This window comes from Tarenaya hassleriana, unplaced genomic scaffold (genome assembly GCF_000463585.1).
Source record: "Tarenaya hassleriana unplaced genomic scaffold, ASM46358v1 Cleome28, whole genome shotgun sequence".
Lineage (NCBI taxonomy): Eukaryota > Viridiplantae > Streptophyta > Magnoliopsida > Brassicales > Cleomaceae > Tarenaya > Tarenaya hassleriana.
In genome coordinates, this window is record NW_010966021.1 from 2,185,778 (window position 1) to 2,202,981 (window position 17,204).

Genomic DNA, 17,204 nt, shown 5'->3' on the forward strand with positions numbered 1-17,204 from the left:
TCTTTCCCTCCACTGTATTCTTCATATATGTATATATATGTAATGTATACACACATGCCAAAATGGCCATGCATGATGTATGTGTTCTGTATGGTCATCTGGAGTTTATAATGGTATCGATATGTCGATGTCTGCAGCTATGTTGCTGCATGGAGCATTTCGGGAGCTCAGCTCGAACTAGGGATGTATACGTACATGTACATACACTGCAATGAACTTCGTGAGCTTGGAGGTGAAACACATGGATTATTCACAATCCCAAGTTCTTTTCTATTTTGATTTTTCTATGAAAAAATATACATCTCTTGTCTTTACCACTTCATTATGTTTTTTTGTTACATTGCATGGAAAATAAGGCCAATATTATAGGAAAGTATATTACTTTCGGTTTGTGTTATGTTTCTTTGATGGGTTTCATTGTGTTGAATGAGAAATCAAAGAAGAAACCGAATAATATGAAAAAGAAATTGATAAATGTTGGAAAGATTACATTCTGTCACCAATAATAAAAAAGGCAAACCCTTAATTATACAACTAAGAATATGCTTCCGCTTGAAAAAAAAAACCCGGAATGTTAAAATGTAATATATTTATAAAAAAAAAGAACAAAGAACGAAGAATTTAAAAAAAAAATGCAAACGCCACATATAAATACAGTTTTGCTAACAAATTATGCACACAAATACCAAAATTCAATGCATCAATGGAGGAGACACCTATAAACCAACAGAGGAACAAAGCAGTGTTCTGTTCTGTCTGTCTCTTGTCTCAAGTTGGACTAAGATCACGTGAAGATTGACCTTGCCATCTGCAAACACAATGAACCCATTTGAAACTTCCATCTACAGAATTACTTCCCATTTATAATGTCATAAAATCACAAAAGAAGGGAAGAAGCTCATCCATCCAATCCGATTCCAAACCTTGAGAGTAAGAATCTCGCGAGAGGGCTAACATTAGCGTTGGAACTGAACTCTTTGTTAGGTTGCCTTCTTCTGTTCTCTGAATCAGAGGGTGTTGGCTTGGCGAAAACACGAGCTGCCATTTCCTGCAATTCTTTCACCGAAGCTTCCTTAGAACTGCATCGGAACGTTTGGGTTTCATCAGATCAAAGTATCCAAACCATTTGTGCGTGTATATATGACACATATTGTTCATAAGATTTCCCCTACCTTCCCAAATGTTCAATCACCTTGGCGACAAAAGCTTCACAAGAACCAGGCTTTTCACGTTCCATGTTCGCAATGGATTTTGAAACTGCACGTCCAACTGCCCCTTTTGAATCGCCCCCAAGAACCTATACCATAAATCCGATAAATAAAGGCATTGTGTGAACGACGGGCGCTTCATACATTAGTAGCATTTGGACACAAATACTTGTTCTTGAGCTTCGACTCTCCTAACCCATTAACACTTGTCAGGAAAAGAAGGGCAGAGAGTTCAAGACATCCCAAGTGTAACTGAAGATGGCAAATGTTATCTATAGTTCTCAGGAAAAGAAGGGCACCTCTTTTAGGGAAGGCATGAGCACGAGTGACAGTGATGCAGACAATGATGCCAGTTTCAAGTCATCTTCATCATCACTCAGTTGTGATCTTGTGATTTGTTTTGGCGCGTCGAAATGATCATGGGAATTTCTGCGAGGTTAAAGCTTCGATTTAGGAACGACCAGAAAGTCTGCAACAAACAGAAACTATGATCTAGACGCACCTCGAATTATCTGAACCTTCTGTCATTTGTTCCCTTCTTCGATTGGCCTTCCCATCACTGCTAACCTTGCCCATTCCGAACCTTTCTCTAGCATTTCCCCTTCTGAAACCAGCTTCGATTGCTGCCTTTGCCTAGATGAATGTTTTAAGTTTGTGTTAGAATAAATCTGATGATTAATCCATTACTAACCAGATACATCAAACTTTACAAATAATAACGTCAGCAAATAAATTCCAAACCCCGATTGACATTCGATGGGAAATTATTGAAATGCAAAAAGCAATTAAATGTTTCCCAAACCACCTCTGTGAGATTTGTTGAACTGTCTTCCGAAGCACTAGAAGTTCTATCTTGAATTCCTAGTTTTGATTTTGGTGTTCGGGGCGATCCAGAATCATCATGCTGGTCACGAACAACAGTTCCACTTGTAGAAGCATCATCAAAAGATGCATACCTGCTGCTAGACTATACAACAGAACTGGAATCAGACATGCTAGCGGTTGAACAGCAAGACAGTACAAGGGTTTAAATTGCAGACTTGCTTCAGTTAAAAAGAAAGGAAGGAAGAAATCTGATACCGAGCTTTGATCATGGAATATAGAAGATGGTTGAGGACTTCTAGATCTTATGACAACAGTTCCAGAGCCACTGAGCGATGAATCATCCTGAAAATTCAGAAACCAGTATCACAGGTTAGAAGATCATAGAATTTAAACATCCACTATAGCACAGTGCCATACAGAAGGAGAATCACGTTGAGGGGAGTTCAGGATATGAAAACAATAACTATATTCCAATTTTTATAGGCAAGTGTATTGATAACTTAAGGTAGAAAATGCGAAGAGTTCTGAGATGTGGCAGTCCTTCAAGTGAACCTAACCACATCCAGAACTGGTCGCCCAAGAAACTTGAAACAGAATAGATCATAATGATAAACTCGGCAAATTTAGAAAATAATTTCCCGACACATGATCAGACGACAAGGAAATGGTCTTAAAAAACAGAGACAGCATCTGCGCACACATTAGGTGAAGGGTCTTACTTCATCATGGACGTCATCGAGATTGTCATTCTGATAAGAATCTCTTTTAACAGAAGCCCCTTCAGAGGCTTCCGGAACTGTACTACCAGAAGCGGATGACCATTGGCTACCACTAGTCCGTGATGTTCTTTGCGAGGTCTGATTAGAGGGAACTTCTTGGCGCCTTTCCCTCACATGAGGAGGTTTCAGAGCCCGTACTGTTCCAATGCCCTGAGACCCACCAACACTGAAGTCCCACCCGGCATTTTTCACAGTTTTTACCTGAATACTGTATTTACAAGTATTTCAGAATAATGAAAAAAAAGGAATTCCATGAGGAGAACACATATCCCACCTAGTTCCAGTATTCGCTTGGCCTCTTTCATCTCTATCCATTTTGACAATGCTAGACGACTCAGCTAGAGCTTTTGGACCATTTCTTGGAGTCTCTCCATCCTCCTTTATTTGAAATTTTGGACGCTCTCTGTACAGAACAAGAGGGGGAAATGGCAGAATAACTATCAATCTTATTCTGGAGACGGAAAGAACTATCAATCTTATTCTGGAGTTCTTTTGGCATAAAGGCAGATAAGAGACAAAAGTCAATAAACGACTACATGTTAAACCGCATAACTATTCTAACATCACAATCAAATAAATGGAGGTGCAAAACTAGAATCACAAACCAAAGTTGGAGAAAAAAGCATCATCACACCTTATCCTCTCAAGAAGTCTTGGACTCTTCCTAGCATTCCTAATAAATCTGTGTCTGAGTAATTCTTTGGCGCTTTGTCTCTGTAAGTAATGAACAAATGTAAAGAGATCTTTCCAAACCATAGCTGGCAATAACAGATACAAGAAGCAAGGATTGTGTTACAAGTACCTCAGCAGGAGCCTTTTTCAAACATAATGAAGCAAACTCCTTCATAGGACGGGAAAAATGATCATCTAACTGCAGACAAAAATGAAATGTTAAAAACCTAACTTCTGGAAGATGACTTCGCAATCAAGAGACATGGCACTATTAGGTGACTCCAGAGCAAAATACTCCAACAATCTAGTAGGATTTTTTAACGCTTAAATTGAAAATTATGTGAACCTGAGGAGGACTTTCCCGGGGAATTATAAACAGCACCCTCATTGGATGAAGGTCAGCTAGTGGAGGTTCTCCTTTTGCCATCTCAATTAGGGTTATTCCGAGCGACCAAATATCTGCCTTCTCATTATAGCCTTCTGAGTTCTGAATCACTTCTGGTGCCATCCAAAACGGTGTTCCTACAAAAGTCTGTCATCGTTATAAACATTAGTGCATGCAATCCAAACAGTTGAACAACAGCACTACACAATCCTAGGAGAACTGACGATGATGTCTAAACGGCCAAGAGATGTCTTTCAACTATCGTCCAGCTTTGTGAAGATCCCTTGCAACATAAATTTTCCAACAAGGGAACAATTTTATGAAGACATGTTGGAGTTCTATCAGTTGAAGGCTATGTATATGAAAATGGGAGTGAAACTGTTGATCGGCAAGATGAAAATGCTAGCAGAAAAATGAAAGCAAGGAGAACAAAGAACCCAATATCAATCTTCTTAAGTATATTGCAGGGATATAAGAGAAGCAATTGCAACATACCAGAAAGAAAGAACCAACATAGGGAATTGAAGTAATTATTAGCACAACAAAATAAGCACCTTTCTCCTTGATATTGTCCGTGTCAATTGCGCGGAAACACCGAAGTCCGCAACCTGTTATAGTGTAAGAAAGGAAGTTGGAGACCCGAGCTGATGCAACTCAAACATCTGAGTACTCCGGAGACAAAAAAAAATTGAAATCTCAGTGTCTAAGGTTTAAGCAAGTATAGCATACCTTCACATCACCATTTTCTGTCAGCAATATATTAGCAGCTGCAATAAGAGGATGGAAAAGATTGTCATGAAACAAGCTATACAGGAACATTTGGATCACAGGCGAAACCATAAGATATTTCAAAGTCTACTAGAGCATAGATAACCTTTGATGTCTCTGTGAATCTTTCCCTCATTATGCAAATATTCAACCGCAAGAAGCAGATCTCGTGTAATACAAGCGATTGATGTTTCATCCAGTGGTGGACCTGATTGCAGCTGCGGAAGAGAGTTTAAAAATTATAAGGAGCGCCAAAGAAGAAGATAAATGTAGAAAAGAACTCCACTGTGATGTATGTGCATCACTGCACACACAATTATATTTCTCAAGTTTCTGACAACAAGGAAGTAATACGACATACAAGGTCAGCAACAGAACCGCCGGCCATATATTCCATGATGATCCACAACTTCGTCTGATGAAGGTAGGAACCATAGTATTCGGTAATATAAGGACAGCGGCATTGTGACAAAACTGAAATTTCCTGGGAGTCAACAACGAAAAAGAGAACCAGACAATCATAAGGGGAATGGCAAATGTTAATCACAGAAGTTAATATTTGATAAAGAAATACCTTCTGGATATCTTCAATCTCATCCTCTCTGCCAGATTAAAAGCAACATAGCAACTAAGAAAGGAATATTGGACATGGTAGGATTGTAGAAACATACTAGAACTGATAACTGAAGGCATTTTATGAAGAAAACCAGAGGCAAATTAAAGTCGCCTTGAAAGACATGAACATGAAACGTACATTGAATTACAAGAGAACGTTTGACAATATAAGAAAGCAGATTAACTTTGCCCAGAAGCTTAGTTGGAGAACTATGTATCAAACAGGCAAATAAAAAAAAGGAAATAAGAAAAGCAGTTCAAATACTTACGATTCTTCCAGATCAATCACTTTAATGGCAACCTCTTTGTTGAGCTCCTTATCAAACCTGATAATCAGAGGCAAGTCACAGCTCAGCATACAAATTTTTAGCCATGCGTTGCTCAATAAGATTGTAAATTAACGCCAACCAATTCCTTCTCAATCAACTAGTGGAATCGGATAATAGTTAAACCTATGGTTTTCACCTATTCTAGTTATCAACAAACACCCATGTCCAAATTCTCTCTACCAAGAGTTATCAAATAACAAAACTATGTAGCTTATGGCTCATATTCTAGCAAATCTGATACCATAGAAGTTGTATTGAAAAAAAAAGATTATATGTAAATCACCATGGACTAGCTGAAGTTTCACATCTTAATGTCTTATATCACATGCTGACAATGCAATAAAATCTTACTGTATCAACATGGAACAGAAAAGATAACACATGTACTAATAATTAAAGTTTCCTGGCATTGCACTCACATTTTCTGGATACACACACCGTATTTCTAGACCATAAAGCACATAAAGTGTCTTCAAGATCATATTCTGGTTTTCAGCACTTTGTACTCGGATGGGGTTAGATATAGTGCAACTGTGTTTTCTCCAAGAAAAAAAACCACACAGGAAAAGATATGTGCAGGAAACAAAAAATGTTACATGATTATGCTCTCAACTTCCAAAAACTTGCGTTTGCAGGGCATAAATTTCTTTGTAAGCATTTCGATATAGATTCTTAGCAATAAGAACAATTTACTGATATCATTAATCCAAAAAGCCACATAAGGACTCTTCAACATAATCTAGTGTGGCAGCTATATACCAGATGCCAGGGCACCTCTTATCGCGAGATATGAAGAAGATATAAATCTGAAAAGAACTCATGAAACCGAACTGTACTGACTCGATACTTACGCTTTATAGACATCCCCAAATGATCCTCTTCCAATCAACTCGAACTGGCTAAACCTGGCCCCAGCTGCCTCTTGTAAACCCACAACGTCATCCATATCCACATACAAGGGAACCCTACTCTCTCCCTCCGCAAACCCCTGATAAGGAAAAACAAATGAACCGAGAACAAAGGATCAGAAGAGAAATCTCACCCCGCAACCCCAAATTTAACCATTACTCAGCCCACGATTAATTTTTCCGAAGTGGGTCAAACCCTGAAACTATTTTCCAACACATTCCATTAACAGCAAGAACTTGGGAATAGCCCATATCATAATCCGAAGAAAGAACCGCACAAAACGGGATCTATAAATCCACAATGAAAACAGACGAAACTGCATTGCGGATAAACCTTTTACTCAAAGCAAACGAATTAAAAGGAAAAATTTGGTACGTAACGGAGATTTCTCACAAACATAGCATCATCGTCCCGTTAGGTGGATTCGAAGAAGTGACGTCTGAACGAGAAATTTTTCTACTACCCAATAAATTCTCCACTATAGGACAGCGCAATAACAACATAAACGTGAGTTGAAGCATCGTAATCATCCTAGATCCCTCTCCCATCTGAAGAACCAGACAAGAAAAAAAGTCTGCGAATCACTTTGATTGCGATGTCAAATCCGAGAAATGCCAAGACCGATTCCAATTACCTGGTAAATTTGACGAAGACGATAAACAAATTACACAGATCGTTAAATCCTTCCCCTCTTTTCTATCAACTTCCCGAGAAAATTCTCTCTCCAATGGCTTCTCACGAGCACCAAGAGATCGAGAGGAACTGTTCTCTGATGAAGTTTCCTCGATTTGATTCTTCAATTTGCATTCATTTTCTCTTCCCATCCAAATCTATTATTTAAAATTAATACTAATAATTGGAAACCAGTCCTACGGATCCGACCCGATTTACGTTACCGTTAAAGAACAAAGACCCGGTTTCGCTAATACGCAGCGTTTCGATTTTGGGAGGCCCATTTGGTAATTTTAGTCAAAGGGCCTACTGATTTCTAAGAGTCCAGTTCTATTAAAAAAAAAGGGCTGTACATATGGGCCTTCAAAAGAAACAAGCTCTATAGACCCAGCAAAAAAAAAAGGTGTCCCCATGGTAAAGATTTGAAAATTTTTATTTTTGTATTATAAACCATCAAAATATTTTCTTTTCACAACTTTAAAAAATACTATAAATATAGGACTTTAAATTAAGAATCAAGTTTTACAACAAAAAAATCGCATTAAACACTCTAATTACCTGTTGCCTTAAAAAAAAACTTCCGATAGAAAAAATTTGGAACAAGTTCTTAACACATCTTCAAATTCAAATATATTCATTTTATGAGATCAAAATTATATATATATATATAGGGAAGCCTCCCAACCTAGTGGTTAATGACAACTCCCCTCTACCATGAGGTTGTGGGTTCGAATCCCAGATATGGTACTCCCCTTGAGCCGATCAATTTTACGAAGCTGGTTTATCTGCTCTGCGTGGTTTGTCGGTTACTGCGTAGGACGGTAGATTTTCTCAGGTCTGCGATGCTGTCCTGATACCGTTCTCGTCTGTTGCAGTGTCTGTTGTCCAACCCGGAAGGTAGTAGAATAGGGGTTTCCATCGTAAAAAAAAATATATATATATATTATAAAATTACGAATCCGTATATTTTAATTATTTTCAGTAATAATATCCTTAAAAAATGGACCCCACATTTGAAAATACAGTCAAAGATGAGAAACCAAAGGGCCGGGCCGGTCAATGCGGAGCAAAGACCCGGAGAGGATTTTCTTTTCAGACTGAGAATTGCAGTCTGTTACCTCTCTTCTGCTCTCTCTACACCACGCGCCTCCCTCGCGCGTATTTTTCATGCGCTCGTTTTGTATTTTTTTTTCTCTCTCTAAAAAAACGAATATATTCAATTCAAAAAAAAGTCTCCAAGAATTATCCTCGTATATTCGTACTGCCACGTCTCTTCCGCAATGGCTCATTCTTATTTTTTTTTTCCATTTTTTACATACAGTCTGAGTATATCTAAAAAACATAATTTTTTAAATCTAGTAAATAAATATATAAATTTGAACATTTTTTATATAAATTCATATAATCTTATATGAAAATATATAAGTTTTGATTTTTTTTTTCATACGATCATATAAAAAATCATTAAGTTTAAAATTATCGTAAATTTTCGGCAAAAAATTTAAATTTTTTATATTTTTATAAAAAAATTAGAAATTTATATATTTATTTGTTAAATTTAAAAGGTTCATTTTTTTGCTATACTCCATATTTATTACCATCCAAATATTTTAAAAAAATTTAAAATAATAATTAATAAGTGTAGTGCCAGTGATTCATTTAAAAAAGGAATATAACACGTTCAACAAATGATGTATTTTATATAATCTAATTAATTTATGTCTTGTACAATTTATATAACAAATTTTCTATACTTATTTTGAAATTATTTTGAATTAAAAGTAATTGGAATACATTTTTTCAACATATTTTGATATTTATAAACTAATTTATATGTATTCATAAAAAGTTGAAAATATTATTAAAATTGTAATTTATTTATCTGTGATTTATATTTTTTTCTATAATTAGATAGAAAAATATTAAAATAAATTATTTTCAAACATTGAGTTTTCAGAAATTATACAATTTATTTTTTCAGTAAAAATATACATATATAGATATCTCTAATAAAAATATTTTATAGAATATCTTAATTTAATAAAACTTCTAGTTATTACTCCAATTAATTTTATCTGAATTCCTCGACTTGATGTTTGATATATACTGGTAAAATGGAGCTCATAAAATATTTATTCCACCTCATATACGTCATATGTCATATCCATGTAATTAATTATTCATTTGTTTTTTTTAATAAAATATAGTTAAGTGCGTGCGCTCACGTCGAAGCTGTGCGCGTGGAAGATGTGAAAGAGAAGGGGCTACACAAGGCACGTGCGCACGTGACTCTTAAATCTCTTCTTCCTATATATTCTCTTTGTCGCCCCTTGCTCTGCGTGCGTGTACAGATTATTAGTATTTCTTATGCCTAATTTAATTAATTGTATTTAATTACAGAAAGCTGGTGAATTTTTGTCCTAAAGAGCCTCTCTCATAAGGTTTTATTTCACATTGACAATGCAAATGATTTTTTTTTTAAAATGAAATTGTATTTTATCAATGTTTTCGGAGCAATAAGACTCTTTTTCAATGGTATTTTTGGATATCGTTCAAACTAAAACATCATATTTATTTTATATTCGAATTCCATCAGAAGAATCTGAATTCTTAGTTATAAATTTTTTAAATTAAAATCATGAAATATATATATATATATAAGAACAAAGATCAATAAAAAAATATAACAATAAAAATAATTAATTATTTATAAATATTATAAGATTTATCTCCCGGTTGATAAATAGATAAATGTAATGTTAATCAATGATATGTTATAGATATCCAACATCATTATCTAAAACGGTAAAACTCTTGGTGTTTGACAGTATATATCAAATCAATTTGGATCAAAACGCAAAACTGTGCATATAAATATAAATATCTCTATACACAAATGTACATATATATATATATATATATATATATATTGATCTAAGCTCACAAGAGCTATAAAATACATAATAAAAAGATTGAAGTTTTGGTAATTTGATAATTGGGGTATATAACACAGTCCTTAGGCCAAAAGTGGTCTGGTGCCGAAGTGCTTTTCTCCTACCGTTAATTAACAATTAACGTAAAATGTGCTGTAATTATTACCATTGGCACTGTAATTGTAGCTTTATAATCATAGCAACAACAGTTTTACCCACTTATAAGGCCATATCATATTCATGTATATATTGGGAATAATTTGATGCCAATATAAAGAATGAAAAGTGTTATTCTATGTTCTGATTAATTAATGTTGCTGTTGAGTTAATAAAACTTTAATGATGACATGGTCGCATAATTACTTTTTTTTTAATATCATCTATACACGAAGTTATAAACATTCATATAGATTGAAAAATGAAATCCCATAAAAATAAAATTAGTGAACAGATTAAAAAAAAAACCCCATAAAATTCAACTGTAGACGTACACCACGAACAATTTATTTTTTGCGCAACTATTTTCGTTTTGAAAAATAAAATAACCAAGAATTTAGTTACCAAAATTTGAAAAATAAACAAAGTACTTGTAGTATTGAAAGGAGATTCATATGTAAAATTAATTAAGTAACTATGCTAAAAAATATATATAGAGAGAGATCAGAGACGTCCATGACCCTGTGGTCACAGAATATGGTCATTCCATCATATATACATACATATATATATATATATATATATATATATATATATGAAATTTCCCGAAAACCATGAGATGTAAGACTTAATTTGCTAGAATTTTTTTTATAAATTATAATTTTTTAAATGGTAATAATAAAATCAATATGTGATATCATGATAATATATCATATATATCAATTTTCTTAGAATATCATGATAATATATCATATATATTATATAATTTGCTTAGAAAAATCATATACACAAGATCTTAAAAATAATCCTGAATAGTATGACAACAGACTGTAATTGTTTATCTTAACCATAGATAATCTAATGATTTAAAAAAAGGAAAAAAAAAAGATGGTAGAATATAAAAGAAAGAAGCTAGGTCGCCTAAAGCTTGAGGAAACGGTGAAGAACAGAAAGAAAGGACAAAGGCAAGAGAACGATACACAAATACCAACATACGAATTTTTTTTTAGCATACCAAAATTTACATGTTCACATATATAGATATATAGATATACATAGATAAGAGACAGAAAGCTAGAGAGAGGAGAGAGAAATGGTGGGCTCGGGAGGAGGAGGAAGCGGTGGAGGAGGAGCAGATCATCATCACCAACATCATCATCATCACCATCACCATCGTCATAATAATCATCAACAAAGGAGCAAAGAAGCCGTGGGCATGGTGGCCCTCCACGAGGCCCTTCGAACCGTTTGTCTTAACTCCGACTGGACTTACTCTGTCTTCTGGTCCATCCGTCCTCGTCCGTACGTCCCCTCTCTCTTCCTCTCTCTCTCTCTCACCGTCTCTTGTATTGTGTGCGTTCCTACCTTTGAAACGTTGTCGTTTTGAGAGCAGGAGAGTTCGTGGTGGTAACGGCTGCAAGGTTGGAGACGACAATGGAAGCCTGTGAGTTTTCGTTGGTTTGCCCTTTTTCTTTATTGTTTTTAGTCTTTGTTCCACTTTTGCTATGTTTGGCTCCCAAGAAAATTCGAATCTTCTCGCCCGGAAAGTTGTTAGTCTTCTCAAGTGAATCAATCGAATCCATATCCAATAAACACAAATACGAATTGGAGATTGTTTCCCTTACATATATATATATGTATATATATGATATATATATATACAATCTGCGACACCATGCATGTATATGTAGGTATGTATCGATCCCAAAAGAATCATGTTAATTCTAGACTTCGTAAACCATATGAAGATAGTCTCCCTTAAAAAAAACATGAACTTTCTTTTTAATCATAACATATGCAATGCTAAACTATGTTCAAATTTATGAATATTGACCAACTATATGAGGATTTTGCTATGGTTTTTTTTTTGGCTCTAGGTTAGACATTGAGATCTGTGTTGTTCATTTAAATAAAATCATGGGCAGCGCTCTATAAATAATTAATGGCAGCGCTCTAAAATAACAGATTTTGATATTTTATTTTTAGTAAATTACAGATAGATTTTTTATTATATATGAATAGATTAAAAAAAAGTATATCATTTTTAAAAATTAATTAAACGATCCAAATTCAAACATTAGATTAAAAAAACATTTTTGTCCTAATTAAAAAAAATTGCTAGGATAGATTAATTTATTATTCAACGCTAGTTTTGGTAATCACAAAAAAAAAATATTATTTTACAGTATGTATGTATATTATGGATAATATATGAAATAAAAAAGGGGGAGAATCTTAATTCCAACAGGATGTTGATGTGGGAAGATGGATTCTGCCGAGGAAGAGGAAGTGGAGATCATTGCTTCGGAGACATGGACGGAGAAGATCCTGTCCGAAAGGCTTTCAGCAAAATGTCCATCCAACTATATAATTATGGCGAAGGGTGGGTACTTGGTAGGTGCTTAATTTCATTTCATATATATGTGTGTGTGTATATATATATTCCAAAAACATATAATTAATTACCTTGTCATTAGATTCACACACACACATATATATACAAAAACGCATATACACACATACACACTTAAGCTTTCCAACGCAACTATATACACAAAATAGAAAGAAAGTTATCTGTGGCAAATTCGGGCAGGTTGATGGGGAAGGTTGCTTCGGATAAATGCCATAAATGGGTATTCAAGGAACAAACCGAATCCGAATCCAATGCTTCTAGCTATTGGCAGAGTTCTTTCGACGCTGTAAGCTCTCGTTCTTTCTGCATTGTCTCCTTCGAATTCAAATGTTCACAAGTTTATGATTCTACAAAATCGATAACTCGGGTGGTGGTTTACCAATCATCAATCCATAATATACATATATATATATATATATTGATAAATGAATTTGAATGTGATATATATGTTTGAAAAATCGTAAATAATCACATGTACATATGGAACGTTTTCTGGTTTCACGTAGATTCCCCCGGAATGGAACGATCAATTCGAGTCGGGAATTCAGGTAAAAGGTTCATGCATGAGCTGATCATCTCGATCTCGATCGATTCATTTCTTCGTTTTCCTCTTCTTCTTTTGATCCGTTGCTTGATGCTCGAGATCGATACTTGTGCGCTCTTTTGTTTTGAACAGACGATAGCAGTTATTCAAGCAGGTCATGGGCTGTTGCAACTTGGTTCTTGCAAGATTGTAAGTTCTCATGCATACTTTTCACTTTCTTGTGTTTCGCTTTTTACGATACAACACAAAATATATGATACGATATATATGTGATTGATTCATGCATGAAACGATTGAAACTGCCTAGAAATTTCACATAAAACCTGTACGTGAATCAAATGTCTCTCATCACAAATTTCGCGTAATGGTTCCATTGAATCGGGCCTTGTTTATATATATATAATATGTAAATATTTGTTATTTTTCTTGTTTTAGCAGTGTCCCTATTGGATTCAAATAACTCGGTGTGTCTATATATTTTCATTCATTGATGAGGTATTATATATTCCGCAATTCTTGTCATTAGGTACCAGAGGATTTACACTTTGTGCTAAGGATGAGGCACACGTTCGAATCAATCGGCTACCAATCCGGATTTTACCTTTCTCAACTCTTTTCTTCGAACCGAACCACTTCCCCTTCACCTTCGCCATCGCATTCCACACTCATCGGCTCAAACCATCCAATCATCGCACCGCCGGCTCAGCCACAGCATCTTCCGGTATACAACTGGGCGAACCAGCGGCCGATGGTCCCACCACAACTCCCCGTCCCGACCTTGCCGAACTTCCATACGCATCTGCCGTTCCCACAACCCAACAAAGAGCAAGAACCCGACGTGAAATGGCCAAACGGGTTATCATTCTTCAATGCGTTGACCGACAACGTCAACGCGAAGCTTCTGTTCGGTTCAGAGGGATTAGGGGACAAACCGGATCATCAAAACCAGAATCAGAATCAGAATCAAGACCAGAGTAGTTCTGAGAACCAAGCGAACCCGACCGAGTTCTTGAGCCTTGATAGTCAACGGAACATGACTTTCTTGGAGTGACATAGTTTTTGTCGGTAATCTAAGCTTAGTTGCTTTTGTTCTTGTTGTCGTTTCCATGGTTTCTTTTGGTTTGGTCTCTACGTATTAGTTACTGTTGGATGGCCGTTTTTTTTTTACTTAACGAAAGTTTTTTTTCCTTTAAAATGTTCCATGCAAGTTACGTTTACGTGAAATCTTTTTCTTCTTGGGAAAGTTTTTTTTCTGATGCGTTGTTATAAATGTTTGTTATATGGGGTTGGGTACATTAAACACATTGATCAATTGCTAAAATCAAATAAATTATCGTGTGATATAAGTATAAGTTTTGTGTGTGTATATAAGAATACTATAGAATTTGTATTATTATGTTTTCTTTGGTTCAGTTTTTAATTTATACTAATTATGTTTCATATTTAAATTCATTAATTGGATTGGATGTTTAATAATAACAATAAATTTTGTACGTTACAATTTTTTATAACTAAATACATTTTTAAGTAATTAAAGTGTTTTATATATTTTCACAAGCATGCTCAAATCTTGAACTATAACGCAATATTCTTCGTCAGATGAGTAAGCATATTCTATAAAATTAGACCACAATATCTGCTTAAGAAAATTAAATAACCATTAACACTAGAGCCATGTATCATGTATGTATATATGATTAACACTATCTATAATATATTAAAAAAAATTTACCTTCGTGCACCTTTTTAATAAATATATACAACATAAAACTTCATTCCGATCAATACCCAAGTACGTTATCCAAGTGTACAACTTTGCACCGAGATTAAACTAAGCTTTGCTTAAAATGTCGGAGTATAAAAATACCATTAGATAAATTTATCAAAATTCAAATATAAAAAAAAAAATTATCAAAATTTAATCTTCCCTTTCATGTCCACGTCATCATTGACCACTCTTGCGGACTCCATTGCATGGCACTCCCTACAAGCCAAAATCACAGCCCTCAAAACTCTCTTCCACCACCTCGTCGCCCTGCTTTCCCTCCTCTCATCCGCCTTTTTCCTCCGCCTCTCTTCCGCCGTGTTGGGGGGTTTTACGTTACTCCGATCGTTTGTTATGAATCAGTAACACAAACCCCTTACTTGTGTAAACCTGTGAGGATGACAATATCTAGTGCAACGGTACAAGACAACGATTTTTAACGTGGAAAACCCCCTCGGTGTGAGGAGTAAAAACCACGGGACCGTAGTCCACCCAAAAATCCACTATAACTGGATTACAATGTTCACACAGCTAGCAACACACTGAGATTACAGAATATTAACTCCGATATTCTAATCTCAGTAACCCGAGAGAATACTACCCATAAGTAGTAACCAGACTGCAAATCAACCCCGTGACTTCTGATTCCAGCAACAACTCAACCGTATAAATCAAAGACGAAAGGGTCAGGAACAAGTATACCGATTTGCAGCTCAACTGGAGACGAAAAACCACCGTCAAATATCCCGACGATCAGAACTGTGTTGATTCGGTCTGTAGAGAACAACTTCCGAAAAACCTCCGTCGGAGTGTAGAAACTCTTCTCACAATTTTAGATCGATCAGAAAAATATTTTTCTGATCGAATCTCTCCCCGAATACCCACAATATTTTTCCACTCTTTTTTTTCACTCTCCCTTTTTTTTTCTCTCACTTTGCTTCTGCTTCTGCTTGCTCTGCGTGCTTCTCCCCCTCCGCGAAGCCTCCGTTTTTATAGGCAAGTCTTGCCTAACAAAACAAAAAAACAGGTGGGGCCTACAGAGGAAATTTACATCGCCGCCTTGCGGCTGCCTTGGCTTCGTTAGGCGGAAAATTCAACAATTCTCCCCCTTCCGACTATGAAGCCAGAACCCGTCATCCCAGCAATCTTGCGACACACTTCAAGCTTCCCTCTAGGAAGTACCTTTGTCATCATATCAGCACCATTGTCATCAGTGTGAACTTTCTCGAGCTCAACCTCCTTCGAATCAACGACATCTCGAATCCAATGATACCTCACATCAATGTGCTTCGATCTTGAATGAAACGTCTGATTCTTCCCAAGATGAATGGCGCTCTGACTGTCGCACAACAAGACATACTTATCTTGTTTAAACCCAATCTGCTCAAGAAACCTCTTCATCCACAACAACTCCTTACAAGCTTCCGTTGCGGCGATAAACTCAGCTTCAGTAGTAGAAAGTGCAACACATTTCTGCAACTTCGATTGCCATGCCACAGCTCCACCCGCAAAAGTTACCAAGTAACCCGACGTAGATTTCCGAGAATCCGTATCTCCGGCCATGTCAGAATCTGTGTAACTAATCAACAAAGGTTTATCACCTCCAAACACAATTCTCAAACCAGAAGTACCTCGAAGATATCTCATAATCCACTTCACTGCTTGCCAATGTTCTCTTCCTGGATTTGAAAGAAACCGACTGACAGTCCCAACGGCGTGAGCTATATCTGGTCTTGTACAAACCATAGCATACATCAAACTTCCCACTGCAGAGGCGTATGGAACTCGTCTCATATCCTCATTCTCTGAATCTGTACTCGAACTCTGTTGACTGCGCAATCTAAAGTGTGAAGCAAGAGGCGAACTCACAGCTTTAGATTTCTCCATATGGAACCGCTGAAGTACTTTCTCAATGTACTTCTCCTGTGACAGATACAACAACTTGTTACTTCTGTCTCGGACAATTCTTATCCCAAGAATCTGCTTTGCTGGTCCCAAATCCTTCATAGCAAAGAACCGACTAAGTTGTTTCTTCAACACCATTATTCTCTCTGTGTTCTTGCCCACAATCAACATGTCGTCCACGTAGAGCAGTAAGATGATAAAATCATCCTCAGAAAACTTCTGCACAAACACACAATGATCTGAAGTCGTCTTCTTGTAACCATGTTCCCCCATAACTGACTCAAACTTCTTGTACCATTGCCTCGGTGCTTGCTTCAACCCGTAAA

The 17,204-nt window shown here is 35.9% G+C and overlaps 2 protein-coding genes across 3 annotated transcripts; one reads left to right on the plus strand and one right to left on the minus strand.

Moving 5' to 3' along the window:
• Nucleotides 1–572: 572 nt before the first annotated feature.
• On the minus strand, nucleotides 573–7,296 carry LOC104818087 (serine/threonine-protein kinase 3-like). Of its 2 annotated transcripts, XM_010547543.1 has the most exons (21): nucleotides 7,125–7,296; nucleotides 6,871–7,038; nucleotides 6,433–6,569; nucleotides 5,522–5,578; nucleotides 5,212–5,239; nucleotides 4,999–5,121; nucleotides 4,744–4,855; nucleotides 4,599–4,636; nucleotides 4,424–4,477; nucleotides 3,831–4,016; nucleotides 3,615–3,683; nucleotides 3,447–3,526; nucleotides 3,087–3,215; nucleotides 2,753–3,020; nucleotides 2,289–2,375; nucleotides 2,014–2,175; nucleotides 1,711–1,841; nucleotides 1,508–1,637; nucleotides 1,173–1,297; nucleotides 924–1,079; nucleotides 573–808 (listed from the first exon to the last, which is right to left on the minus strand). In XM_010547543.1, exons 3-21 carry the CDS (start codon nucleotides 6,525–6,527, stop codon nucleotides 769–771), a joined length of 2,070 nt encoding a protein of 689 aa, XP_010545845.1. In that variant the 5' UTR covers nucleotides 6,528–6,569; nucleotides 6,871–7,038; nucleotides 7,125–7,296; the 3' UTR covers nucleotides 573–768. The 2 variants fall into 2 exon arrangements, with proteins under 2 accessions (XP_010545845.1, XP_010545844.1); XM_010547542.1 differs by lacking the exon at nucleotides 6,871–7,038.
• A 3,915-nt stretch (nucleotides 7,297–11,211) lies between these two features.
• On the plus strand, nucleotides 11,212–14,445 carry LOC104818088. Its single transcript, XM_010547544.2, has 7 exons — nucleotides 11,212–11,553; nucleotides 11,645–11,695; nucleotides 12,500–12,634; nucleotides 12,845–12,950; nucleotides 13,171–13,212; nucleotides 13,341–13,397; nucleotides 13,735–14,445. The coding sequence occupies exons 1-7, from the start codon at nucleotides 11,345–11,347 to the stop codon at nucleotides 14,257–14,259; spliced, it is 1,125 nt and encodes a 374-aa protein (XP_010545846.1). The 5' UTR covers nucleotides 11,212–11,344; the 3' UTR covers nucleotides 14,260–14,445.
• The last annotated feature ends 2,759 nt before the right edge of the window (nucleotides 14,446–17,204 follow it).